The sequence below is a fragment of the Fusarium keratoplasticum genome, chromosome 9 (genome assembly GCF_025433545.1).
Source record: "Fusarium keratoplasticum isolate Fu6.1 chromosome 9, whole genome shotgun sequence".
Taxonomy (NCBI): domain Eukaryota; kingdom Fungi; phylum Ascomycota; class Sordariomycetes; order Hypocreales; family Nectriaceae; genus Fusarium; species Fusarium keratoplasticum.
The window spans coordinates 552,783-578,138 of record NC_070537.1 but is presented as its reverse complement, the minus strand read 5'-3'; the positions used below and the strand labels follow the sequence as shown (position 1 = coordinate 578,138).

General features: G+C 53.0%; 10 protein-coding genes across 10 annotated transcripts; 3 read left to right on the top strand and 7 right to left on the bottom strand.

The window, feature by feature from the left end:
• Window positions 1-1,642: 1,642 nt before the first annotated feature.
• Window positions 1,643-5,360, top strand: NCS57_01107400 (26S proteasome regulatory subunit RPN2; the record flags this gene model as incomplete). The annotated part of the gene is made up of 3 exons (XM_053060796.1): window positions 1,643-1,917; window positions 1,985-4,892; window positions 4,944-5,360. 3 exons carry the CDS (start codon window positions 1,643-1,645, stop codon window positions 5,358-5,360), a joined length of 3,600 nt encoding a protein of 1,199 aa, XP_052909182.1.
• Window positions 5,361-5,781: 421 nt separating this feature from the next.
• Window positions 5,782-7,587, bottom strand: NCS57_01107300 (Nitrate reductase [NADPH]; the record flags this gene model as incomplete). The annotated part of the gene is made up of 1 exon (XM_053060795.1): window positions 5,782-7,587. The coding sequence occupies one exon, from the start codon at window positions 7,585-7,587 to the stop codon at window positions 5,782-5,784; it is 1,806 nt and encodes a 601-aa protein (XP_052909181.1).
• Window positions 7,588-8,295: 708 nt separating this feature from the next.
• On the bottom strand, window positions 8,296-9,879 carry NCS57_01107200 (uncharacterized protein; the record flags this gene model as incomplete). The annotated part of the gene is made up of 2 exons (XM_053060794.1): window positions 9,622-9,879; window positions 8,296-9,573 (listed from the first exon to the last, which is right to left on the bottom strand). Exons 1-2 carry the CDS (start codon window positions 9,859-9,861, stop codon window positions 8,296-8,298), a joined length of 1,518 nt encoding a protein of 505 aa, XP_052909180.1. The 5' UTR covers window positions 9,862-9,879.
• Window positions 9,880-10,548: 669 nt separating this feature from the next.
• Window positions 10,549-11,280, bottom strand: NCS57_01107100 (uncharacterized protein; the record flags this gene model as incomplete). Its single annotated transcript, XM_053060793.1, has 1 exon — window positions 10,549-11,280. The coding sequence occupies one exon, from the start codon at window positions 11,278-11,280 to the stop codon at window positions 10,549-10,551; it is 732 nt and encodes a 243-aa protein (XP_052909179.1).
• A 557-nt stretch (window positions 11,281-11,837) lies between these two features.
• On the top strand, window positions 11,838-13,517 carry NCS57_01107000 (uncharacterized protein; the record flags this gene model as incomplete). Its single annotated transcript, XM_053060792.1, has 2 exons — window positions 11,838-11,994; window positions 12,040-13,517. The coding sequence occupies 2 exons, from the start codon at window positions 11,838-11,840 to the stop codon at window positions 13,515-13,517; spliced, it is 1,635 nt and encodes a 544-aa protein (XP_052909178.1).
• A 209-nt stretch (window positions 13,518-13,726) lies between these two features.
• NCS57_01106900 (MFS domain-containing protein) lies at window positions 13,727-15,588 on the bottom strand (the record flags this gene model as incomplete). Its single annotated transcript, XM_053060791.1, has 2 exons — window positions 13,727-13,744; window positions 13,792-15,588. The coding sequence occupies 2 exons, from the start codon at window positions 15,586-15,588 to the stop codon at window positions 13,727-13,729; spliced, it is 1,815 nt and encodes a 604-aa protein (XP_052909177.1).
• A 1,735-nt stretch (window positions 15,589-17,323) lies between these two features.
• Window positions 17,324-18,509, bottom strand: NCS57_01106800 (uncharacterized protein; the record flags this gene model as incomplete). Its single annotated transcript, XM_053060790.1, has 2 exons — window positions 17,324-17,612; window positions 17,758-18,509. The coding sequence occupies 2 exons, from the start codon at window positions 18,507-18,509 to the stop codon at window positions 17,324-17,326; spliced, it is 1,041 nt and encodes a 346-aa protein (XP_052909176.1).
• A 1,197-nt stretch (window positions 18,510-19,706) lies between these two features.
• Window positions 19,707-20,552, bottom strand: NCS57_01106700 (uncharacterized protein; the record flags this gene model as incomplete). Its single annotated transcript, XM_053060789.1, has 2 exons — window positions 19,707-19,777; window positions 19,847-20,552. The coding sequence occupies 2 exons, from the start codon at window positions 20,550-20,552 to the stop codon at window positions 19,707-19,709; spliced, it is 777 nt and encodes a 258-aa protein (XP_052909175.1).
• Window positions 20,553-23,149: 2,597 nt separating this feature from the next.
• Window positions 23,150-24,661, top strand: NCS57_01106600 (uncharacterized protein; the record flags this gene model as incomplete). The annotated part of the gene is made up of 1 exon (XM_053060788.1): window positions 23,150-24,661. The coding sequence occupies one exon, from the start codon at window positions 23,150-23,152 to the stop codon at window positions 24,659-24,661; it is 1,512 nt and encodes a 503-aa protein (XP_052909174.1).
• A 62-nt stretch (window positions 24,662-24,723) lies between these two features.
• On the bottom strand, window positions 24,724-25,295 carry NCS57_01106500 (Cupin-2 domain-containing protein; the record flags this gene model as incomplete). Its single annotated transcript, XM_053060787.1, has 3 exons — window positions 24,724-24,965; window positions 25,011-25,064; window positions 25,127-25,295. The coding sequence occupies 3 exons, from the start codon at window positions 25,293-25,295 to the stop codon at window positions 24,724-24,726; spliced, it is 465 nt and encodes a 154-aa protein (XP_052909173.1).
• Window positions 25,296-25,356: the final 61 nt, after the last annotated feature.

Here is a 25,356-nt window from a genome sequence, read left to right as displayed (position 1 = left end):
CGTGTCACTTCAAATGGCCATGATCGTTTTGTTCGCCGGAGTTGTTGGTGTCTTGTCGTCGTTTTCTGGCGACAAAGAAAGATGGGCGACAGCCTGGCGCTAGAGCTCCAGGGGTGCCCAAGCACGTAGCCTGGTGGTCAGAAAATAAACGAGACACCAGAACGGCAAAGATGATCTAATTCTTCTCAAAGCTTATCCATAAATTTACATAAATATCCTAAAATGATACCCTAATCTAGTAAATGCATTAGACATTTCTTATATATTATTTTATTGCTCTTATTACGTCTTCATAGCTGCCTTTAGAGAAGGACAATCTAATTTGAACCTCTGTGCGGATGTCTTGTCTTTTTGTCGGCCTACGTGCCACGGTACATGGTGACTGGGCAGAATTTGTTAAGGATTTTCTTTCTTTCTTTTGGCGGCCATGCTGCGACTGATGGCGGATACCTGGGCGAACGAGCGAATCAGTATGGCGAACGAGGTACCACTCATTTCGACCCTGGGGAGCTTAGCACAATTTCAGGTCAGGTTAGCCCTGAGGTGAGACGCGCTACTTGTCACTCCTCATCAGGGCCCGGCAGTAATGCGCCAACTGAGCAACAGGCATTAGATAGCTACCCAGATGCCGTGCGCTTGATAGTGGAGGCCAATCTGTGTTCTATTTCAGGGGCTCAACATGAATGGTCTGGTCCTCAGCCTTGTCGCCAGTGATTCCTCATGGAACATTTCTCTTCATCGCAAGACTTTGTTTACAAAAAGTTTCAAGCTCCGTGCTCGTACGTCGACGTCATCCTTGTCAGTAGGGGTCTTGGGGAGCTTCTGTGCGCTCAAGCTGTGACGATAGAGATGATCATCCTGATACTGATGCAAAATAAAACTCCCGAGCGGGTATCAATCTGTGATAAAGCCCCGATATGGAAAGTCGTGAGTCATGGAATAAAATGCACTGCTGATCGCATTGTGCTCTGGCCTTAATTCTGTCTTGCTCCCCGAGGCTGAAAGATGCATAGAGCTCTATGAAGCATGTGCACTAGATAGTCGCACGTGAGAGAGTGAAAGGAATTTTGAAGTCCGATCAATCTATCAGAACCATGATTTGGCAATGAACAAGATACTGAAAGATTCATCTTCGATTTCGTGGCGGTGATTATGATATGGCTTCCATGCGGAGGTCCTTATCCTGGAGATGGTACAAGACTGCACGTGCTTCTGGAGTTTCACTGGTCTCTGTGATAATAAAGGCAGAGGCGCCCAGCGTGGCTGCTCAATTATGCCAAGATCGAGTGTCCCGCGCCCGCGTTTTGCGCTGAATACTGAGCCAAGCCGCGTTTTATCAGCCGTGTCTCTGTGACGCAACATGTTCCCTGTCGCGCGGAATCTCGCGATGCTTCCATGCGATACCCCCTTGAGTCACGTGGGGTGCTGAGTCAGTGAGGGGAGTTATGTAATCTTGCACCTGCCTGGAAGCTCTCGCTGGTCCGTGCACCCGCTGCAAGGCAGAGCTGTGCCTGACGTGGACGTCTCGAGTTACTCTTTGGAGCAAAACACCAACCGATCCATCTTTCTCTTATTCCCCCAATTCTCTTATCGTCTTCTTTGTTGAACCCATCATCGACTCCTCCGTATTCGGGCTCTGCATATGCCCCTGGGCCTGTACGGAAATAGTCCCTTCTCTTCAACTCGACCACTTGTGCCACAGCAACCGCTCGCGTCGCCCCTCGCTCTGCTACAGACCTCTCTCGCACGTCCCTACGACCCGTCGCGATCCCTCAAAATGCCTGGTATCGTCTCGGCGACCGGCGTCCTCGCCTTCCTCACCGATGAGGAGCCGGAGCTCAAGGTTTTCGCCCTGCAGACCCTCAACGATGACATCGACACTGTCTGGACCGAGGTTGCTGCTGTGCTGAGCCAGATGTACGTCATGGTCACGACTCGATCTTGCTGCTCCTGTGTTTCCACAAACTGACTTTCGTGTTTCAAGTGAGGCTCTCTACGAAGACGAGTCCTTCCCCGAGCGGCAACTTGCTGCCCTCGTCCTTGCTAAGGTCTACTACCACCTCCAGGCATACAATGACAGCATGGTATTCGCGCTCGCCGCTGGCGACCTCTTCAAGCTTGATGCTCCTGGCGAGTTTGAGGAGACCATCATCTCCAAGTGTGTCGACCAGTACATCGCCACTACTGCTGCCAAGAAGTCGGCTCCCCAAGCCTCCAAGACGACTGACCTCCCTGAGCTTGCTACCACCTTCGCCAGCGGCACCGATGCCGTGATGTCGCCCACAACGCCTTTCTCACAGACGACTCTGCCCCCCAAGTCACTTCTGTCCCGCGACTCCATCGACAACACCATGCTCGAGGCGACCTTCCAGCCTGCGTTTAAGCAGGGTCGATCCGGCTCTATCGCTGAGCTCCCCTCTCAAGCCACTGACTCGCTGCAACGGGTAATCGATAGTCTCTTCGAGAGCTGCCTGCAAGAGGGTCGGTACAGGCAAGTGGTGGGTATCGCTGTCGAGGCCAAGAACCTTGATGTTCTCCGACGGGTCATCAAGCGTGCGAGTGACGATGAGAAGAAGGCCAAGTCCAACCCTCTGGAGAACGCTCCTGGCCCCACCGAGGACTTGATGGAGTACACTCTTGGTATCTGCATGGACATTGTTCAGGAGAGAGGCTTCCGAACTGAGATCCTGAGCCTGATTCTCGACCTTCTGAACGAAATTCCCAATCCCGACTACTTTGCGATTGCCAAGTGTGTCGTGTACCTCAACTCCGACGTGGAAGCCTCCCGCATGCTTCGCACTCTTGTTGAGAATGGCGACCGCACCTCCATCGCAAACGCCTACCAAATTGCCTTCGACCTTTACGACAACGGAACACAGGAGTTCTTGGGCAATGTCATGGCGTCCCTTCCCTCTGGAGTCCAGGAGAAGCCGGCCACAGATGAGAATGCCGAGGAATCCAACGAAAACCAATCTCTACTGCAAAACAAGCAGGAGGCTCCCGAAGATGAGCTTCCCGATGAGACAGCCAAGGCCTACCGCAACATCAGGTCTATCCTCGACGGCAGCAAGACGATCCGCCTGAACCTCGAGTTCCTCTACCGAAACAACCGTACCGATCTGAGCATCCTGAACAAGGTCCGCGATAGCCTCGAGGGCCGAAACTCGATCTTCCACACCGCTGTCACCTTTTGCAATGCCTTCATGAACCAGGGAACTACCAACGACAAGTTCTTTCGCGACAACCTCGAGTGGCTGGGCAAGGCTGTGAATTGGTCCAAGTTCACCGCTACTGCCGCGCTTGGTGTCATTCACCGAGGCAACCTCACCCAGTCCCGCAAACTGCTTGAGCCCTACCTTCCTAGGCAGGGTGGACTTAGCAGTGGCTCCATCTTCAGCCAGGGTGGTGCTCTCTACGCATATGGACTCATCCATGCCAACCACGGCGACGAGGCCTTGGATTATCTTAAGAATCAATTCGGCCAGGCGGAGGAGGAGGTTGTTCAGCATGGCGGTGCTCTTGGTCTCGGTATTGCCGGGATGGCCACTGGGGACTGGGAAATCTTTGAGAAGCTCCGAGAGGTTCTGTTCCAGGACTCTGCTCTCAATGGTGAGGCTGTTGGTCTGTCGATGGGTCTCATCATGCTGGGCACCGGAAACGGCAAGGCTCTGGAGGACATGATCACCTATGCTCACGAGACCACACACGAGAAGACTGTTCGCGGCCTTGCCATTGGTATGGCTCTCATCATGTATGGTCGCCAGGAGGGAGCCGATGTCCTTATCGAGGGTCTCCTCAACGACCCTGATCCGACACTGCGATATGGTGGTATCATGACTGTTGCCCTTGCCTACTGTGGCACTGGCAGCAACAAGGCCATTCGAAAGCTTCTTCACATTGCCGTGAGCGACGTCAACGATGATGTGCGCCGAATTGCGGTTATGAGTTTGGGTTTCATTCTCTTCCGCAAGCCGGGAAGTGTTCCTCGCATGGTTGAGCTTCTGTCCGAGTCTTACAACCCCCACGTCCGATATGGTTCCGCCATGGCCCTTGGTATCTCGTGTGCTGGCACTGGTCTTGACGAGGCCATCGACCTCCTTGAGCCCATGATGAAGGATCCTACCGACTTTGTTCGACAAGGAGCCTTGATCTCCCTTGCCATGATTCTCGTTCAGCAGAACGAGGTCCTGAACCCCAAGGTGTCGTCTATCCGCAAGACTCTCAAGAAGGTGGTTGGTGATCGCCACGAGGATGCCATGACCAAGTTTGGTGCTGCCCTCGCTCTGGGTATCATCGATGCCGGTGGCCGCAACTGCACCATTGGCCTCCAGACTCAGACGGGTAACCTCAACATGGCAGGTATTGTCGGTATGGCCGTCTTCACTCAGTACTGGTACTGGTTCCCCTTCACACACTTCCTGTCCCTGAGCTTCTCGCCCACATCCATCATCGGACTGGACCACGACCTGGAGATCCCCGACTTCAAGTTCCACTGCGCGACACGACCCAGCCTCTTCGAGTACCCGCCTGAGCAAGAGGTCAAGGCCGAGGAGGGACCCGCTATGATCGCCACTGCTATCCTGTCGACAACTGCCCAGGCTAAGCGACGTGCCCAGAAGAAGGAACGTGCTCAGCGAAGAGAGAGCATGGACATCGACAGCGCCCCTCCTAAGAACGTCGGCGACAAGATGGACGTGGATGAGGAGAAGAAGACAGAAGAGGCCAAGGACAAGAAGGAGGGTCAAGAGAAGGAAGCGGCCGCCTCGACCGACATCAAGAAGAAGCCTGAGAAGGAGAAGGTTGGCTACGAGATTGAGAACATGACACGAGTCCTCCCTGGCCAACTCAAGTACATTAGCTTCCCGGCTGGCCGATACAAGCCTGTCAAGAAGGTGAGATATACTGATCCAATAGTTGGGACGAGTTGAACTAACGCTTTATAGCCTACCGGTGGCCCTCTGCTGCTCCATGACACGCAGCCAGATGAAGAAAAGTCCCTTTTGGAAGAGAAGCTCAAGAAGGTGACAATCGAGCGGGCCCCTGTTGTTGGTCAGCAACCCACTCGTGGTGGACGATCTGACCAGAGACGGTCGCTGCTTGAGGGCCTTGTCGACCCCTCGCGGCCAGGATCTAACAGCGCCATGATCGGACAGCTCCTGCGCAACCAGAGCCGAGGTTTCGCCCACTTGGGAGCTGAGCCCCAGACCCCTGGCAATGTGGGATCTGGTGCTGCCGCGGCCGCAGGTGTGCTAACGGCGGTTGACGAGGATAATGAGGGCGATGAGGAGGCCAAGACACCTCGTGAGTTCGAATACTTCTCCGACGGTGATGACGACGACGATGAGGAGGAGGAAGAATAAGAGTAATCTACTAGCACCGGGCGTCTCTTCAAGATGAACAGGGGCATGCTACGTATACTACTGGCAGGCCATGTTCTGGAGGAAAGTTGGATTGTACAACTAGAAGGGTCGGCGAAGGGAATAGAGGAGCTCTGGGCGAAGGCACCATGGTGTATAATACGTCTCGGAGGGATGTGCACACGGTCAGAAGAATAGAAATTATCGGACTTGTCCATCATGACAGGGCGAGTCTTGTCAATTAATGAATGGACTTTTCTGATTTTGATGTAACAACTAGCTTTTGATGATTTACAAGGGACAACCGTGGAGCTCTCGACGCAATGCCACCTAGCACATGCGGGCCGAGGCTGTATTTACCAAACTCCTCAACCCCAAAACGCCTCTACTCGATAAGAGTATCGCTATGAGTTCCTATACAACTTTATCCATGCTTTGGTGGTTGACTCCCTGTCCTGGCAGGGCATTCGGTGCAGACCTTCATGCGATGCCACGCTGTAGCCAGATTCCCACGGATATTCCATGTGGCGGCATGGCTCTCTGGCTGTGTGTTGTAGGACTCATCCGTGGCCTTGACGACAAATGTCGCACATCGCTTCTCCCCCTTTGATGCTTCATCTCCCTCAAATGCGGTAAGCGGCACATGACCATCAAACTTCCAGCGTCGCCAGGCCCAAGAGCCGTGGCCGAGACAGGGAGACGGGGCGCCGTCCTTTGTGGTGCAGTCGGGGAGGATAGACGCTTGAGACCAAGTCTTGCCGTTGTCGAGTGAGACGTCGACGCGGATGATGGAACGGCCGCCCCCTGAGTATGCGTAGCCTGTGAGCGCAGCTGTCTTTGTGTGTGCCTCTGCGCTGTCCTTGTCTAGTCTTGACCAATCGCCGAGTTTGCAGGTTGTGATGGCGCTCTGGACTGGTAACTCTTGGATTGCAGGGGCAGTATCCCAGTCCACATGTGTCTGATTGGGTCCAAAGCATTTATAGTCTCGTCGCTGCCATTGCGTCGTGCTCTCCTCGTCACTAAGGGTGATGTGGTTTAGCCACTTGACTGAGCGTGCAGCTACATGGCCTGGCACGATGGCCCTCAAGGGAAACCCGTGGTCGCGTGGGAGTGGCTGGCCATTCATCCCGTAGGCGAGAATCACGTCGCCTTGGGGGTCAATGGCTTTCTTGATGGGGATTGACGCGCCGTATGCTTCTAGCCCGGAGAATTGAACGTGCTTGGCCTCGGATTCGCCCGTAAGACCAGATGACAGGTCGAAGCCAGCATCTGCGAGCACGTCTGAGAGCAAGACTCCTTCCCAGCAGGCATTGGATATGGCACCGGCGGTCCAGGGGAGTCCACTCGTCTTGTGTCCAGAACCTTCATTCATGTGGCGGCGGCGGTTTCCAGAGCATTGGAGCACAGCTGTGACCCTCCGAGGCTGGAAACGGGACTTGAGGTCGCCCAGAGTGTATTCTTTTGTTGTACCATCCGGGAGTTCGACAGTGAGGGTGTGTGTATCCGCATTCTCGGGGATGGTCGGCACCCACATATGGTTGCGAACATAGAAGAGGTCATTAGGGGTGAGGAACTCTGTCGTCATGGCATCTGCTGGTGTTTCTGCGTTTCTGGGCTTATCCGTCATGGTGATCAAATCTGGATGTCGGCTAGGGTCGTCGGCGAATGGATCTTCAATCTCTTCCTGTGCTGGCTTTCCATTGACGAGGTCCGCAGAGTCGACGTAACCGATGAGGTACTGATTCAAGATATCATAGACATATTGGTTCTTGTGGATGGCAAAGATGTCCCAGTAGGGGTTTATAGAACCGCCTGCGGCACGGAGGATAACATTGCCTCCAGGATGGGCGCCTATCCACTCGGTAATGTCGTAGACCTTGTCATCGTGTATGACCCAAGGGTTGTCAGAGTGAGCATCGTGCTTGCGGACTTCAGAGATGCGATACCGAGGGAGAGAAGGGTCGCGGCTGTCGGAGGGAGCATCGCATCGCGTGGGAGGAGCTTTGGCGAAGGAGTAAGCAGCGTAGAAGGAGGCAGCTCCAGCGAGGAGGATGGTGATATAAGCACTTGGGAATCTTGGTGTTGTTTTTGTACTAGGTCGAGGGTTTGTTGATGCGGCTCTCGCTATGGGGGAAGTGATATACAGGCGAGCTTGTGCCCTCGGAGCAGCTTGTGGAATAGACAAGGATCGTGAGCGCCTGGCCAGGCGTAGGAAGGGTCGCGAGAACATGGCCAAGGCAGCCGGAGGTGAAGGTGTTATGATATCGAAGGAGGAAGCATCACCAATTGAGGTTCCGGGGCTTTGTGCGACGATGATTTGAGACCACCTGACTGTGCGGCAACTGTCCCCGGTCAACAAGACCACGAACAATTACAAGATGACGTTTGCAGAGTCAGGTCAGATCTCAAGATGAGATCGATGTCCGGGGGATGTCAAGGCCATGTTTGTTGAGCAGCGGTCAACCGGAGGCGACACGTGGACAATGCCGGGACTCGGGACAAGGAAACCAGCAAGAGATGCCGAGACACGAACAATCATCGTGAAAGGGTCACACTCGAGAGTCGCGTTTGCACAAGAAACATCCTTTTGGTCGCCGATTAGAGGGAAGCAATCGCCGATGGATGCCGCGGGAAGCCATGACAAGTACGTCACTTGACACCTCACAAGAGCGTGTGATTGGCTGACACACCGAAGGTGACCCCAAATGGAAGCTGTCTGGAGAAGCGGGAGCTGGGGTAATTTAGTGGACGGGGCCCCTGTAAGTCACCTGCAGCCACTTTTGAGATTGGCGACGTGACCTTGATAGGGGACGATAACAAATGCCCTTCATTTTACAGGTGAAGCAATCGCCGAAAGACACATTGTTGTTTTCTATCTCGGATCTTTTTGCTATCTTTGGTTTTCTGTGCGTGAGACACCATGATTGATCCGTCCCCCTCATGTCTCAGCCCCCAACGCTGTAAGCTCCTCCTCGACCTTGTCCCAAGTCCGTGGCAATAGAGATCCCTCAAGCCAATAATTCCCCTCGTGATCCTTGCCCTTGATCACCATGACATTCCTAGTCACTATACTCTGCTTCATAGTCGAAGGAGATAACTGTATCATGGTGCCTGGTTTGTTCGTCCTCGTCTCTGCCCCTTCGCCCTGCCGGATCACCGCCGGACTAAAGTCGGCAGCCTGCATAATCTTTGCTTTGGTCCAATTGCTGATGAGTACCAGCAACATGTTGGGCTCTCCAAACAGAAGCGTGGTATCCTTCTTTTCTTTTTCAACTATGAGGGTCCGCATTATCGCTCTGAGTTGCGGCTCTGTCGTCTGCGCCTCGATATGTTGACGGTTCGCGAGGGCAATGGGACCTATCGGGCCCTTAGCCATGGCTGGCGACAGAAATGTGTAAGCTGCCGTTGCCAGATTCTGAGTGTAAACACCCGCCGTCTCCATTAGAGACTTGAACCGATACCTCAAGTTGACCGTTGTAAGTGTCGTCACCGGGAGTCTTCGGGGATCTGATGATGCGATGAGCCTCGTGGTCCATGCCGCCAACACATCGCCCTCGCTGATAAAGGGCTTGTCGTCACCAGGATGCGTCGTGATGGCCGCCTCTTCCAAAGCCTGACGCATCAACTTTGTGACAGCATCTTTGGGCAGAAAGATGGACTTTGATTGGCAAGCTCCCTGCCAGAGCAGATCCCAAAGGAACCGCAGACCGAAGAGAACTAGCTTGAAGCCGCTGATGCGTTTTTGGACGAGATGCAATTCCTCTTGCTCTGTCTCTTCCATCCCACTCGGTGGTTCAACTATGTCGTAGACCATGTCATCTCTTGCCCTAAGAACAGGGAGGACCTCCGACTCCCGACCTGCCATCACAAGGGACCAGTTCTTCAGCACGGCCTGGAATCCCACAGCGTCCATGGCAGAGTGCGGCCACACAAGCGAAACTAGGGTTGCGTCTGAGAAGGACACGATCCGGAGTGACATTTGAGGCTTGTCGCCCTTGAAAAGGTCAGATCCATTCACGGGATCGTCACTCGTTACGGCAAACTCCTTGAACTCTTGGGCTCCAGGTTGGGTTGATGGCTTCTCAGTGACTTTTGGCATCTTTTTCCCTAGGGGGTGGCTGTTGATGCTCATGTCGAATGCCTCGTGGGTATACCTCACAGCTGGTCTTTCGGGAGTAAACTTCCGGGGAACGTGAATCTCGAGTCTGTCCTCTTCCTAACAACTTGTCAAATCAGATCATTCTCGTCGTACTGGAAAATGTACATTTAGTCTCAGGCGGCCACCCAACTTCCCCCAGTCATCAATCTCCAATAGCATCGTCAGCGATGAATGCAGTTTTTCTGGGTCGAGGACATCGTTGAAGCAGAAAGTCCAGGTAAGAATCAGGTCCCGAAAAAGATATGTGTCGTCGAGCAAAGATGTTGGGTATACATAATCGCTTTCAACTTTAGGAAGCTGGCCTCGTTGCGGGTTGGTCCCAAAGAGCCCCCGGATAGCGTCCATGGCGGTTGACAGTCGAGCTCTTCAGAGTTGAACGACATGCATGAACGACACGGGCGGCTTAAAGGCTATTTAAATATCCATGCACTAGCAATTCTACCCGAGCGTCTTCGTTTTTGACCACCATTGCCCACGCGTGGGTGGAGTATCTGACTTGTCGAGATCTAGTGCTGATGTCTGAGCCTTAGCGAGGTCATATTCCGACAGGGGGCGTTCAATGACAACAATTGTGAGATGGCCGTGAGACTCAGCTGACGTTCAAGACGGACACAGAACCCTGTAATGGACCGGATAGCCGGTCGTTTCGGATATGACCATTGACTTTACTCCGTTCAGGCTCTTGGTCAGATTGGATGTTCAACTTTGTATTGTCAAGTGTGTCTAATAGACAGCTCGACTGTACACTCTAGGATTAGATGTTGACCAAAGCCCCAACAAACAAATGACCAGGACAAAAATGCTCGCAGAATTGGCATAAGGTCGTCATGGTGTCCATGGCAACCATCTCCAAGTATTAACCAAGTCCGAATGAACAACGTTTCTCTTCCAATGCCTTCCATGGCCAACAAGGTTCTCGAGCACCCGACTTGCTCTCTGCATACCCCAGCAATATTATCTCGATGTACCGAAGCCCTACCGATGGACTGGGGTGTCTATGTGGTAAAAGTTCGTTGTTTATCACCGAAAAAGTTAATCGCATCCAGCTCCAGCATCTGTTCCAGCACAACCATCCGATCCAAAGTCACCACAACCGTATGACCCATAACCAACAGTCCCAGAAAAACAATCAGATCCGGAACCTCCTGCGGCAGTGCTGCTGGACCCCACGCCGCAGTCGTCTGCTGAACTGCTGCCGTGTCGTGTCCCGTGTCCGAGTTCGAGGTCTAGGCCGGTTTTAAAGGCGGATGAACCTGTTATGACGAGCTTGACTTCCTCCAGAGGCCCGGCGAAGAAGGGCCCCTTTTCTTTCCCCTTGGGAGATGGCTTGGATGTGTCGGTGGGACTCTTGTCTGAAGAAGACATGGAGTGCATCCTCTTGATAATAGCCTCGCTGTCAAATTCCTTCTCCGGCGTATCCTTTCTCTTGTTGCTCTCCTTCTTCTTGTCGTACCGCTTATTCTCAACCCTTCGAAACTGATCCGTGAAGAGGATCCACGCCTTGTAGAGGTTTCTTGGGTCCAGCATGATCTTGGGCATCGTGATGAGCAGGAGCTTAAAGAAATCACCCAGCGTCGTCATGGATTCTTGGAGTTCTCCTGTGCGGTGTTTGCGGAACATGTCGACGGCTATCATGCCGACAAAGGCGAGTAGCATCAGGCCGAGGATTGCATAGGAGAAGACGAATGTTCGGATGTCATTGGGGTCGATGGACCAGGGGTTTTGGCTCCGGGAGGGGCCGACGGTATTTGGGACTGGACTCATGGTAGATTTCGAATGAATTTCGTCTTCGTGATGAAGAAATCGAAATTTCGAGTTGTTGTTATTAGTTGAGAGTATTTGAGAGTCGAGTTGACGATGGTGATGGAGTCTCAGCCATTACACAACAAAAGATGACAAGCTGGGGAGCAAGACAACAGGACAACATGCCATCTATATAAGTCACCTTGATAAGAGTCATCGTGCATGAGAAAAGCTTGACCTTTAACCTTTGTAAACAATGAAGTTATCAACATGCCTTGCATTCTGCAGAAAGCTTGTCTCTCAATACTCCCGCGTGGAGTTTCATGACTCAGTCGACTTACATAGAGTCCCGTGACTTGGAAAGCCAAGTAATCTGTGTGAGAACTATGTGAATTTGGGTTCAGGCAAGTTAGAAAGTATAAAAGATGTACTCCCTCTTCCGAGTTTAATTCACGCATGTTGTTTGTTGTCGTCGTTGTCGATGGTAAACAAAACACTCTCGTTAGATCATCATAAAGAAAGAGGGGAGATGGAAACTGTCACAGCAGTGTCAAGCAACTGGCGAACGGTAACAAACAATGGGATCTCCAAACAAAGCATCCGCCGCCGGAGGTGGTGATGATTCACCATCTCCCTCTCCATCACTTCGAACTTCATCTCTTCTCCGTCGTGTTGGGTCTGTGAGGGCACACAGAAACGACCTCTCTGAACGCCTCGGTCTCTTGAGAATGATGAGTACGTATGTTCTCGCGCATATATCGAGATGTACTGACAATCAAGACTCTTCGAGCGTCCGCAGGAGGAGCAAATCAAACCCCCAAGTGGCTTCGCCGCCAACCACGCCGCGGTTTTTGGTCCAAGAACCGCCTTCTCATCGCAAAGGGCTTCCTGCTTGGGACCGTGCCTTTGATGCCGTCTACCACAGCAACAGCAGCTACACTCCAAGCTTCTCCGATACTCTTACCAGCTTCTTCGAAGATCACGGACGCTCAAGACCAGACTCGGGTTACTTTCGCCTCCCAGATGATATCCGTTTACGAATCTGCAACCTCATCCTCCCCATCGTCGATCGTCCAGTCCGTCTAGACCGCCTATTCTTCACCCGCGATGTCTGGCGCGAAGGAGACCTCGCAGCGCCAACCGATGCTCTCCTCCCCCTGGCTCCGTACCTCCAAGTCTCGTTTGCCTTTCGCGCCGACTTTCTCGTGGCGTTCCTCCAGAGCGTCACGCTGCATGCCGTCTTCTCGCCCTTTGTCGGATACAGGGTTAACCCCCTCGCCACGACCTGGCTGAATCGCTATGGACCGTATGCGCGGAGCATTGCTGTCGAGGTCGACATGTCGCGTTTGGGTTGCGGACCGGCGGATAGTGCTACTTGTCTTCTTCCCGATGTCGAGCACGTTGAGGACCTTGTCTGTGAGTTTGTAGACTCGCAGCTGAGACGAAAAGAGTCTCTTCCTCTGCAGAGTCTGATTCTCCTCTGTCGACGCTTCTACGGCCGCCGCGACCCTTCACTGTCAAGACCGGACACAGGACGTTCCAGCGGGGCGAGCAGTAGCAGTAGGGCCAACTCGGCCGAAGACATGAGGTTCCAGTCTCCCGAGATGTACGCATCCATGGACGAGCTCATGAAGCAGATGACCGAAGAAACCGTGTCGAGTCCGTTCGAAACACCGATGCCGTCGCCGTTGCCACAATCAGAGTACTGTCCAGACTCGTACCTTCTTTTCTGCAACCACATAGTCCATCTCAAAGGACGAATCAATTCCCTACGAATGTGTGGTTTCGACGAAACGTATACGACGCGGTTCATGGCGACCTTGTTCTCGGATGCCAGCAGTGGACAGGCATACCGGGTAGCGCCCTCGACGATATGGCCTAGACTAAGCGGACAAAAGTCCTGCCTAGATGCTGGAGACGGATACACAATACTAGACGATCACCAAGTCCAATCAGCTTTGAACGCCCCGGTAGCGCACCGCCCCTGGGAAGGATGCGTGCAGCTCCCTCCTCCCATCCCCGACGAAGAAGGAAACCAAAGCCTCCCGTCCATCGTGGGAGATCTACAAAGACTAAGAAGTCCATACGCAAGGACAGTCACGAGTCTATCGGAGCGGACGTGCGATCAGATGCTCAAGGAAACTGGGGGACTTGGAAATGGATCCGACAAGAATAGATTTCTGCGGTTCATGAAAAAGTACGGCAAGAAGAAGAAGAAGCAGAGGACTCTCACGAGGGAAGCTTCTGCAACGTTGTGACGAGACACATGGGACAACATAGATAGAACGGAAGCAGCAATGCATCTAGGTCATTAGGACATTAATATGGGAGCATATGATACCCTCATCAAAGCGCGCCCAATAAATCATGGACGCGTGTGCTGATTCTTTTCACCTCAACCAACTCTCTGCTTTATGTGTGAGCGCAGCGATCCATCATCCACACATCCATCCCGTCAAGTAACATGTTATTGTTTCTGCAGAGACTATGACTTGTTAGCACTTGAACATATGGACCAGTGTCAATACTCACAATCGCAAAGCTACTCCTCGATCGGATCCTCTCTCCAAACAGCACCAACACCCAAGGGATGAGCGTCAATCCGCTGGCAATGCCACCCAGAACACAGCCAGCATTCTTCAGCCCGAGATTACCAAACATGATGCCAGTAATCACCGGGAACGCCCCGCCGAGCACGTTGCGGCAGAAACTCTGAGCAGCCAGCGCCGAGGAGGCGTAAAGGTGATACGTATCAGCCAGATAGTTAAACGTGGCCAGATACACCGAGTAAATGCCCCAATTAGCAAGGCCAATTCCAATGGCAATCGAGTAGTGGCTTGTACTCGTCGGGCTCAAGAAGGCGGCAAACAGCCCGGCAGGAAGCAGTAGAGACGTGATGCAAGCAAAGTACAATCGCGCCTCTGGAGCATCCGCTGGGAAATGCTTCCTGATAAACAGCCAAAACTGCGACACGGACTTTTCATCGTCCTGTCCTTGCCATAGAGGATGCTTCATCAAGTTCTCCTGAAGAATGCCAACCACGGTCGCGATGATCGCTGACGCCATCATGGCAATGTAGACACGACTCGACATGTCAAAGTTTGCAGCGTACAGGTATGGCACAACGGCAAAGGACAAGTAGAGAACGCCCCATGAAAAGGCAGCCCAGAGGGAGAAGCAGAAGACGACAGGCTCTGTGAACAAGAGGTAAAAAGGTCGCTTCACCGACGTTGCAATCATCTGGCCCAAAGGGGGTCGCTGCTCGTCTGCGGCCACGAGCCATCGAACTCGTTGCAGGCGTCGTTCCCTGGACTGGATGCCGTTGTACTCGAGTTCCGTGTGATGGCCAGGGCTGGTCTTGATGGTCGACGTGGATGAGCTGGCGCTTGTCTCTTCTGGGGTGCTGGTAACCCAGACTCCATAGGCGCCAGCCTTTTCCAACTCTTCATACCACTCGTTCAGCTTCTTGGCCTTTCTCGACAATAACACAGACCCTCGAGTCTCCTCGAAGAGAAACAGAATGGCAATCAGCAACAGACCATCCATGATGACCTGATGCCAGAATGACCACTTCCATGCTAAGGTATCATCAGTCAGCCCCTTCACAAAGGCAGCCGAAACCAACGGTCCAGCACCAGTTCCGAATAGAACTGATCCGCTGAACAGCGCCATGGGGGTGTTTCTTTCTTCCTTCTCCCAAAGATCAGCGAGGACTCCTCCAACGACCGAGCTGAACACGGAGCCTCCGACCCCGACAAAGAAACGAGCGATCAGCATCCCAGCAAGGTTTGGCATCACAGAGCAGACAGCCTGAAAGATGACATAGACAAACCCAGCAAAGACAAAGACAGGTCGTCGACCCCAAATCTCAGATACCGGGGCAAGGACCATGGGAGCAATCGCAAACCCCATGCAGAAAGTTGTGATTCCAACAAGAACGGCCAGATGTGATGCCCCTAGATCCTTGGCCATTGCGGCTGACGGAGGGGAGTAGGCTCCCGCAGTATATGCTGTAAACATTGTAGCAATACATGACAACGCAAGCAGAATGTTCTTTCGTGCTGCCGGTAACGTAAAAGGTGATGCGTATGGCCTAAGGTCGGGGCATGGTGGGAGTTCCTGAGATTCGGAAAGGCCTGCCTCTTTTGGCAGTGGCGGTGTTGGCAAGACGGTGTTGAGGGTCAGATATAGGGAAGTGATGGGCTCGTCTTCGTTGAGTTTCGGCTGTGGTATCCTAGATGGAAGTGTTCCTTCGATACTGATTTCGAGATCGCCAGGATCTCGATTCCAAGTGCCGCCGTTCTGACCGGCCTCAATATCTTGAGCCATGTCTTCTGTTGAAGTCTTTTTAGACTTCTTTTCGTGTGGATCTGGGAGTTCCTCGCCGAAAACGATCGTTGTAAGTCCTGACGGCTCGAGTTGTCACAGGACAAGATCAGGGAGGAACAGACAAAGAGATAGGAGGAGGAGAGACGAGGAACAAGAGAAAAATGCAGTGGTCCAGCCTCCGGGGGCACAACCCCGGCATTATCAATGCTGGAGTAGCGGGAGATGAGGAAAAGAGAACGGGATCTCGACGGGAATAATCTCTTCCTTGGCACTGGATCCGCCCTCTCCACGCTGGACCGCGAGTACGAGGCCAACGATTCGCTTGAGCGTCAGCTGCCGAGAGACGCTAGTGCAGATTTTGTGCACCCGAAGTGGCATCAAGGGTGAGAATCCCCATTGCGGCGCGGCACTGAGATGGATGGTAGCCTGTGAGGGAGGGACTGAGCGTCATGGTTGGTGTTGACGAGGGATTGCCACCTGTCTTTCCAACAGGTGTCTGATGATATCGAGCATGGCTCTCAACAGAAACCTTGAATAAAAAGCAAAGACGGTAGTTCCCGGGCAAGCATCCCAATTTGACATGCCGCCGCCCTACATGGACATGTTGCATCATCCGGCATCCCTCCCGTTGTCAGCAACAAGACCCGACTCCCGTTCCCGGGGCTGGCGTTGTCGGGAATAACCTGGACGTGACGTTGGAGTCGGCGCCAGGGACGCCAAACGGTTAGTCTAGCCCTCTTAGTGGCATCCAGACCTCTTGGCTTTCGAGCGCCATGACCGGCATTCTCGAGCTTGCCCGGGGAGTTGCAGCTCTTCGCACATACCCGAGGAAGAAGGACCACGAACTGATTGGGCGTCGGGAGCATCTCCAATCAACAGCTTGGCCAGAGAGAGCATGTCGTCAATGCCACCATGCCACGAGGAACCAACAGTTTGCAGCTCCGAGAACACCAACTTTGCTTGGCGCAACCCGACAAACCTGCACGCTCAGACGCAAGTTCGGAAATGAGGGGTAGGGGTGATGGAATACGGGATATTTCCGACTATTACCGGGGCGCCATCTCGCCAACGAAGATCTTAGATTCGAGGGATCTCGTGAGAGGTGATGGGGCTGGTTTCGGCTTTGTTTCCCCACCATTTCCGCTTCGGATCTTGGCCGCATGGAGGTGCGGAAACCAAGGGTTCTCCGGATTCCCGCGTGGAGTAGGAATGGAGTAGAAATCGATCTTGATTTCAAATCAGCTTTGATGTCAGGTCGGTTGATGGGAATGGAGGTCCCATTGAGGTTGAAAGAAGGTGGCAGATCTGAGTCATCACGTGATTAGCCGGATGGCCACCTTTCAGCTCACTCTGGCGAGCCAGTTCTACAACCGGACATTCCTCAATGTTTGGTGTCTTGAAGAACTCAGGCACGGCATATATGCAACGACTACTTCTGCTTCTGTATTAATTCGGAAGTTCGTGTTGTGCATGGTGATACCTGTCCGTCATGTCCATCGCACGTATCGGAGTGGCTCCTACACCCTGAGGCTCAAACTCCGGTGACGAATTGAGATTACGGAGCAAAAGGAGGGAAATTCCTAGTCAAACTAGAGAAGAGAAATCAGTCGATTGCCTGACCCGTATTCTGGCATCATGACTAACTAAAGACCGTAGCGTTAAAATTCGGCACCAAATCCCGAGCAATCCCCATCTCGGGTCCCATCCCGTGTTTTTGTAGGTAGTCGTTGTTCCCTCAGTCGACATCGTCCACACTCGTCTTCGCGTTTTCTTCCTCTCCATACTTGACCCCAAGCTTTTCACCCGCCTCCTTGAGCGCCTCCTCGTCGTCGAAAGTGCCGTCATTCCCAGAGATGGGGGCTTGGGCCGGCTCATGTAGAGACTCTTCAGCACCCTCCTTGAGCGTGCCATCCTCATTGACATAGTCCTTGTGATACAGCGTAAAAAGAATGACGAGGTACGTCTCCTCCGTCTCCTTGTTCCGCAGGACATATCTGAGCTGATGTGAGCGTCTTCGGCCGGACCTGAAACGAGGGTAAACGAAAACGGCGTAAGAGAGATGACCACAATGGGAACGTACCACCTACGGCTCTAGGAGCCGCAGGGACGTAATCAACAAGGGGATTGCGCATGGCAGTACCCAAACGCAAGGAGAGGGGCATAGCTTACCTGAGTGCTTGACCATCCCAGTACTTCATTATGGGTAACTGGAAGCCAGGCAGCTTCAATGCGAGGTTGGAAAAGTCGAGGTAAGGGTTGAAGAAGTCGAAGCCGTACATCTTGTCGTACTCAAACACCCACTTCTCCTTGCTGTCCGCCCTCAAAGCCCACTTCATACGGGCCTTGTTGTCAAGAGGAGCGCCAATGTCCTCACGAGCCTTGAGACCAGCTTCATCACCGCCTTCTTCGAACCAAAGGCCACCCTTGGCTTTGTCATGCTCACCGGTGCCCACGTGGATGGTGTTGAAGGAGCTCAGAGCCGGGCCATAAAGAAACGGCTTGTCAGCGTAGGCATCACCCTCCAGACCAGGATCGATCCACCAGCGCACAATGCTCATGGCAGTGCCGAAGCCAGGAGGCAGACGATCACGAATCGGGTGATCAAAGTCATTGCCAAACTGCAAGTTGGCGCCATTGATCCCAGTGCCCTCGTCACTGGTGAGCTTCTTGGGGGTGAAGCGGAATGAGATACTGTACTGGTCCTGGTTATAGGCGTGAGGCTCTGTTGAGAAGTAGGCCGAAGTCTCTGGTGAGTTTCGAGGTAGGCCCTTGTAATCCTGGATGCGGACGTTGAGCTCGATGTCAGCGAGGTCGCTCTTGATGACCATGGGCTCAGCCGTGTTGACAAGGACATCGACCTGCTGCTTTGAGTCGTAACCGGGGCCGGCCGTGACCCGAAGGACGTAATTGTTCTCCGCCATGTTTGTCGTCTGCTGTACCTGCTTGTTTGCTCCTATTTCGCTTTATCTCTATGTGCTGCCCTTGGGCTTCGTTCTATGGCTCCGGCTAAGAGCAAGGTAAAATCTTTCAATGACGTATGGACCGACCGCTAATCGACGATAGCAAGAGAAAAAAAAAAAGAACAGGCAAGGTATAAGAACACAAGTGAAGAAGAAAAGAATGCCTCGCAATGCCGTCGCGTCGATGTTGATAAACCGGAAAGTGGCACTGATAATGGTCTTATAAGTTGATGACGTGAGGGCTTTTTCAAGCCGTGAGTCGCCAGCACATGCCAAAGAGCACCATCACTGGCTCCATCACCAACAAGCGGCGGCCACTAAATTTGCTCCGCTCGAGACGGGTATTTCTCCTAGTAAAAACTTGTGCATGAAAACCGCGGACAAATAAGGGACTTGCCCGCATCTGTATCCTTTCGATTTTGCTGGATCATGGCGTGTGCGCCGGATGCAGACATCATCTGGCAGATGCAAGCAAGCTGCAGCCCTCAGATTCTCTGCCTTACAGTGGACGAGATGTCCCCAACGGCTGCGACTCGACACGCTCACCGCCGCGACGCGTCTTTCGTTGGCGGTGCGGGCCCCATGCTAATGCTTCCTTATGGAATTCACCGCCAAAGAAGAGGTGCCTGTGGCGCATTATCACCGGAGAACGACTTCATTGAGGAGCATCGGGATAGCTGCCCTGGTTTGTGCCTGAGGCTGAAGATCGCCTTCGTTAGATTGAGGGTTGCCACGTGACGCCCCACATCGCACCTCCTCAAGCGATGGCTGGTCACTCATGAACTACACGTCATTCAACAATGAACAACACTTGATCATCTCCATCTCCATCACCAGCTACAGTGTATTGCGTAGGGTTCACTCAATTCTGGCGTTGCATGCCCATTTGCTTCTACTACGCATCCTCACTCCGCTTCATATGGCCCACGGATAACATCTCGCGACACGACGACAGGGATACGCCTTCAAAGCCCCCTCACCCATACGATGCGAGAACGGTAAGGATAACAAATGTTCGAACTGACCACTTGACAGGCAATCCTGTTCTGTAGCCTATTACCAAGAACTTGTACACTCTATACCCCAAACGCCAAACCGCACTGCCCTCATTACAGACTCTGAACCAGCATTGTCTCACTATCGCGTTTCCAAACTTCATCACTCATCTCGGGGCACCATCGCCCCCGACCCCAGTCGGGTCTGGGCAATGTGCGCCTGCGCATCAATCACTACACCATGTCAGCAAACCGACAACAACAAGCACGTCTTTGGCCTGGACTTATCGGGCGCCAACTTACACTGCATGTCCATCTTGGACCTCGAAACGAAGTAAAAGTCTTCGTTGATCTTGTCCTCATCTAGGCCGTCTGGATGACACGAGCAAAACTCAAAGTCGGTGCACAAGGGCACAAGATCTGGGGTTGACAGTCGACTATCCCGAGGCGTCATTGGAGTCCAGTCCTCCGCCAGGATGTCTCTCTCATCATCAATGGGATCATGCACCTCGATGGATTCCTGGGGGGCCAAGTGGCACCAAGATCCAGCATGCGAGAGCCTTTCGTCCCTTGGGAGGTGAGAGGGCCGGCCACCATCGTTCCAATCAACCCGACTGTTTTGAGGGGCCGGAGCCCGGCGTCGCTTACGGGATCGGGGCTCTGAGTGATCCCCACGTTCCCGGCCAGCTCTTGGGGAAGATGAATCGATCTTGGCCGACACTGGATCTGGGAACAGTTGTGGATCACGTGACCATGCCACTTTACCACCAGAGCCAGGACGAGTGTCAACGTCACCCATGTGGTCAGCCCCATTCGAGACGGTTGTGCGACGACGCCTATGACCATCGCCGAGATTGCGCTGCTCGGCTCGGCCTGCGGGTAGCGACGAGTGCCTAACCGTTTCACGAATCTGCTGGTGTCCGAGCCGCGAGGCTTGGTCCAAGGCCCGTTTAAGCTCAGGTGCCGGCAGGGACTGAGGGAACAAGATGAATTTATGTTGCGACGACATATTGTTGTTGTGGATGATGGGGTGTTACTATGCCAGGTGTCTGGATGCGATATCAAGTCGTCAGCCGAGGACGACGACGACGAGGTCCCAGTGTGAGTTCTACGAAGTCCTAGTGGGACTCAAGAGACTCTTGGGGGGTATCAAGTGATGCAAGTCGATCAACTAAAAGGGGTGGGATATTTTATGGCTGTGGATTGATGATGGGGAAGAATGAGGATGGATAAGGGAAGAGATGGGAAGAACGAGAGTCGAGGGGGGCAGAGCTGGGCTTTATGCCAGAGGTCCGGAGGTCAAGTCCCCCGCGGAGCCAATCAGCTTGCCGCGCTCTCAACCTCACACAACCTCACCCCAGCCTACCCTCCCATCCAAGTTCTCATTACAATTCTTCACTCGTCCTCGATCGTATCTCTTTTCGGGTTGAGTAAAAATGGCGTGCAAAGGAGCCTCAAGAAACACTCTGCCCTACTACCTCCTCGACCACTCCAAACTCTCTGCGTACGCTTGTCGTGGGCGATTCTCAGGTGCCATTCATTACGAAGCCCATTTGCAAGCTATCCGCCATTTTGTGCGTTGCTTTCGGGACCACGATTGCCGCCTTCTGCGATTTGGCGAACGATGATCTACTTGGCTGACCTAGGTTGCCTCTTGGTCACCTTGGTAAATGCTGCTAGAAGTGGGAGGCCTAGATCATCCACCCCTCCTCCCCCTATCTTTGGTGTCCACTCCCATCCCAGTATACATGTTGCGCCCGCGGAGTGGGCGGCGGAATGTGAAGCTGGTTTGCTGTATTGAATGAAGAAGTGCAGTGATCCATGGATCCATCTTCCATCTGGGGTTGTCGGGGGGTGATGTCGCCGGTGGGTCTTGCTGCTCGCGCCAGAGTGGACCCACAGGAGAAGGCCGGCGGTTTGGTACATAATCTTTAGCGGGCAGCACCGCAATGGAGCATGTACCATGCCCTGGCCCAGCTGGACTCAAGCGGGTCTTGGCGGACGAGAAAGACCCACTTCTCCGGCCGGTGGGGTCCAAGCATACATCGACTGCATGTTTACGTGCCGCAAGAGACGATGCGACACAAGAGGTTATCGACAGTGAATCATTGTCACTAATCCCGGCTCCTGGTCAACGGAGCACATGGTGTAATAAGAGATTCGTGGGGAGGTGTTAATTGTACATCACAGTTTGTAAGAAATGATGACTACCTAGTCATAACGCTTTGGCACGACATGGCTCGCCTGCTTAGAACTTGAAGAAGGAGGGGGTGCAAAAGCCAACCGACGCCATACAATATGCGGATGTCTTTGCTTCGGTGTTGAATCCAGGGTCTGGGTGTGCGTAGTCCTAGATCTCGAGGTAAGGAAAGATACCCAACCCGGTCCATATTACCCCATGACGCAGCATTCGGTATCCGTTACTTCTCATCTTTCAAGGCTCAGCCGAATCCGCGGTCGAGCCTGCACTGCATCAGCAGAGCCCACCCCCTCCCACGCCCCTCCCACGCCCCTCCACCCCCGGTCAAGGTAAGAAAGAGCAGCAGATGCAGGGGTGCACCGCCGCCAGGTACAGAAGCGGGACGTATTGCTGGGCTGCCAGCCTTGAGCACATGCACACGCAACCCCCATTTTTTTTTTCTTATAGACTTGGCTGCAGGTTGACCATTGTCATTGTGGGTAAGAAGCGTAACGCCCTGCACGCAAAGGGTCCTCTAGGGATGAACACTGACGGTGGCATTGAACCTTGAAGCCTGGTGATCTTGTTAGATTGTTAGATTGTCAGGTTGTTAGATTGTTGGATTGTTTGAGTAGGTATGCGGTGCGGTTCTAAGCCAATAAAAAAACATTCTAGAAACCCTCCGATGAGATATACTTCCAGTAAGATGCTGATTCGCTTCTGAAGCGAGTATTTCTTAACTGCATGACAGACCCATAAATTATGGCAACTCCATGACCGACAGACGTTGCGTCGACACTCGATTTCGGGATCGCGTATTGATCACGTCGCCTGAGGTGAGTGCCCAAGCAGCTGTCAAAGCATGTTGGTTTTTTTTACTCCCTCTCTTTTTGGAAGAGCCTTGCTTCTCCAACAGATTAAAGCGGTCTCTTCAAACGGTTCACCAATCAGCACCCACCGGATAAACCGACCCGGGAAGACTTGACCAATCTCACAGCCTTGACGGTAGTTGAATCACTCAAGCAACCTCGAACAATGGTTGTTCAACGCTTTTGTATCTTATCAGACCACCGGCCGTCATCTCTTGGTCAGGCTCCAGGGATTTCAAGTCTCTTCTCTTGTCTCCACGGCTGAAATATGAGGCCGCTCTGAATGTGTAGGAATCTGATTGACTGGGACACGTGGCTGTGCTCTCTCACTAGCCACATCTCTTCAATAATCCTGGCCTGACGACCAGGATGGGGATCCAGATCCTTGCAAGGCTGCATCATCCCATCGTCTGCCCCAACAAGAGCCGTTTCAACAAATGCGTCATCATGTACGCATTTCATCCCTCAAATTCTCTCTCATCACCAGAAAAAACTGCATCTGTATCGCCAAAAGTTAAAGCCTAGCAAGTCCGGTAGACCCGGCACACTCCGAACCTCATGATCGGCACCTCGTTTGGCGAATGGATACTCATCCGCCTGTCTGTTGCCTTCTTTCGTTACGCTCCTCTTATTTACATCTTTTTGATCCTGCTGCTGCCTCTTGTTGCGCCCTTTTCCATCGCCTTCCCGTCTATTTGCGTGCTTCTCGCAGCGTTACTCGCTGAGGGGACGTTTTATGCCTTCATCTATCGACCGTACCTCAGACGACTTAAACGGAACGCCGTTCACCCGTCACCGTTGTCGCGCGAAGAGCGGAGGGTGTTGTTTGATCGGTGCTTTAGAAATGTGCCATCTCCAGAGAGTTATCTGACGTGGTGGTTTTTGGGTGCTGATCCTGATGATATTCGACGGGACAACATCAAAGAGTTCCTCCTTTGGGCTTTCTTTGAGCGAGGTAATGGTTCCGTTGATGAACCAGATGAGGCGGTGGATGAAGAGCTCGAGCAATATGTGACTCTGCTTGAGCAACGACTTGGACGACAGTTGCCGAGCGGCAGAGGAAACGTCCAAAGTCTTCGTCTCACTCTCGATGGGATCACGACAACGTATCGTGGCCTCGCCTGGTACGTGATCGTCTTCTTCGTCGATCAACTCACGCATCTTGCATTCCTCTGGCACGGCTTCGAGTACTATCGTCGTCCTCGATCATCTGCGATTCGAGTATTCCCTCCGCGTCCGCAAGAGTTGTGGCCAGGCCGGACATCCCCCTCCTCTCAGCTCAGTTACTGGCATCGCCCACACACCGCCGAGGGCCAACTGCCCGTCGTCTTCTTCCACGGCATCGGAATCGGGCTCTGGACTTATGTGCGTTTCCTGGCTGGTCTCCACAAGACGAACGATAAGAAGAGAAGCGTCGGGGTCATCGCCATTGAGATTCTACCCATTTCGTTCCGCCTCACGTCTGCCATCCCAGACAAGGCTGAGTTCCTGTCCCAGATGACAGCGATCCTAGACTACCACTGCTGGCAGAACGTTGCGCTCGTGTCGCATTCATACGGATCCGTTTTGACAACCCACATGCTGCACTCACCCAGCCTGCAGCATCGTGTTCCCTCTGTGGTACTCATCGACCCCGTCACAATTATGCTGCACCTCCCCAATGTGGCGTACAACTTTACACGGCGCAGGCCCAAGAGGGCCAACGAGTGGCAGCTCTGGTACTTTGCAAGTACCGATCCAGGTGTTGCGCTCTGCCTGGGACGACATTTCTTCTGGCGGGAGAATATCCTCTGGAAGGAGGAATTGCTGACGTCTCTGGGAGACAACGGCTTCAAGAGGGACGTCGCAGTGACCTTGGCTGGCCGAGATCTCATTGTCGACACTGCATCGGTCGCGGAATACTTGGAGGATGATGCCGAGACTTGTGTGGAAGGTGATGAAGGTGGAGTACAAGTGGTCGTGTTCCCGAAACTTGACCATGCGCAAGTGTTTGACGACGCTCCGAGTCGCAATACTGTGATCCAAATGGTCCGGTCGAGATGTAAATCGGGAGGGCTGGCACTTCCATAGTTGCAACATTGGTAGAGTAACCGATAGACAAACGCTTGCAAGAATACATACTATATCAAGCCTTATTTACGCGACTTGACCATGTCGCCGCCCCAGTCAGTCAAATCTGCTCGTATAGGAGTTGGCCCGCTTTGAATGACGAGAAAGACAACATCCTCATCTGTCTCGTTCTTGATCTGATGCTCGGTCCAGGCTGGGACAAAGGCAAAGTCCCCAGGTGATAGCTCGTGATTTTTGGGGTCAGAGTCCACTGACTCACTGACTGCCAAGATACCGTTTCCAGAAACGGCATAGAAGATGGCGTCTACAAGGTCAGAATAAGGTTCAGAAACAAGAGTGAGGGGATTACCTTGTTCGCTGTTGTGACGGACGGTTGAGTTTTGGTGAGGCCGCGCCGTGAGGACTATACTGCGTGAGAACTGATGCTTGAATATCATGAGCATAGGTGCGCTCTCAAGTGCTCACCTGATACACACATCCTGTCGCATTTCCCAACGACGGCTGGCCGCTCAATCACAGGCCCTTCAACAGTTGGGTGAGTCGGCTCGAGCTGTTTGGCACGGGTTATGTTGGCAGAGGCGGGCATTATCATCGGAAGAATCTCCGAGATAAGCGGAAGCAACGCGCTCATCATGGGTAGGTTGGTGTAAGTTGTTTTGACTGGTGTAACGGGTGATGCAGGTGAGACACTTTCA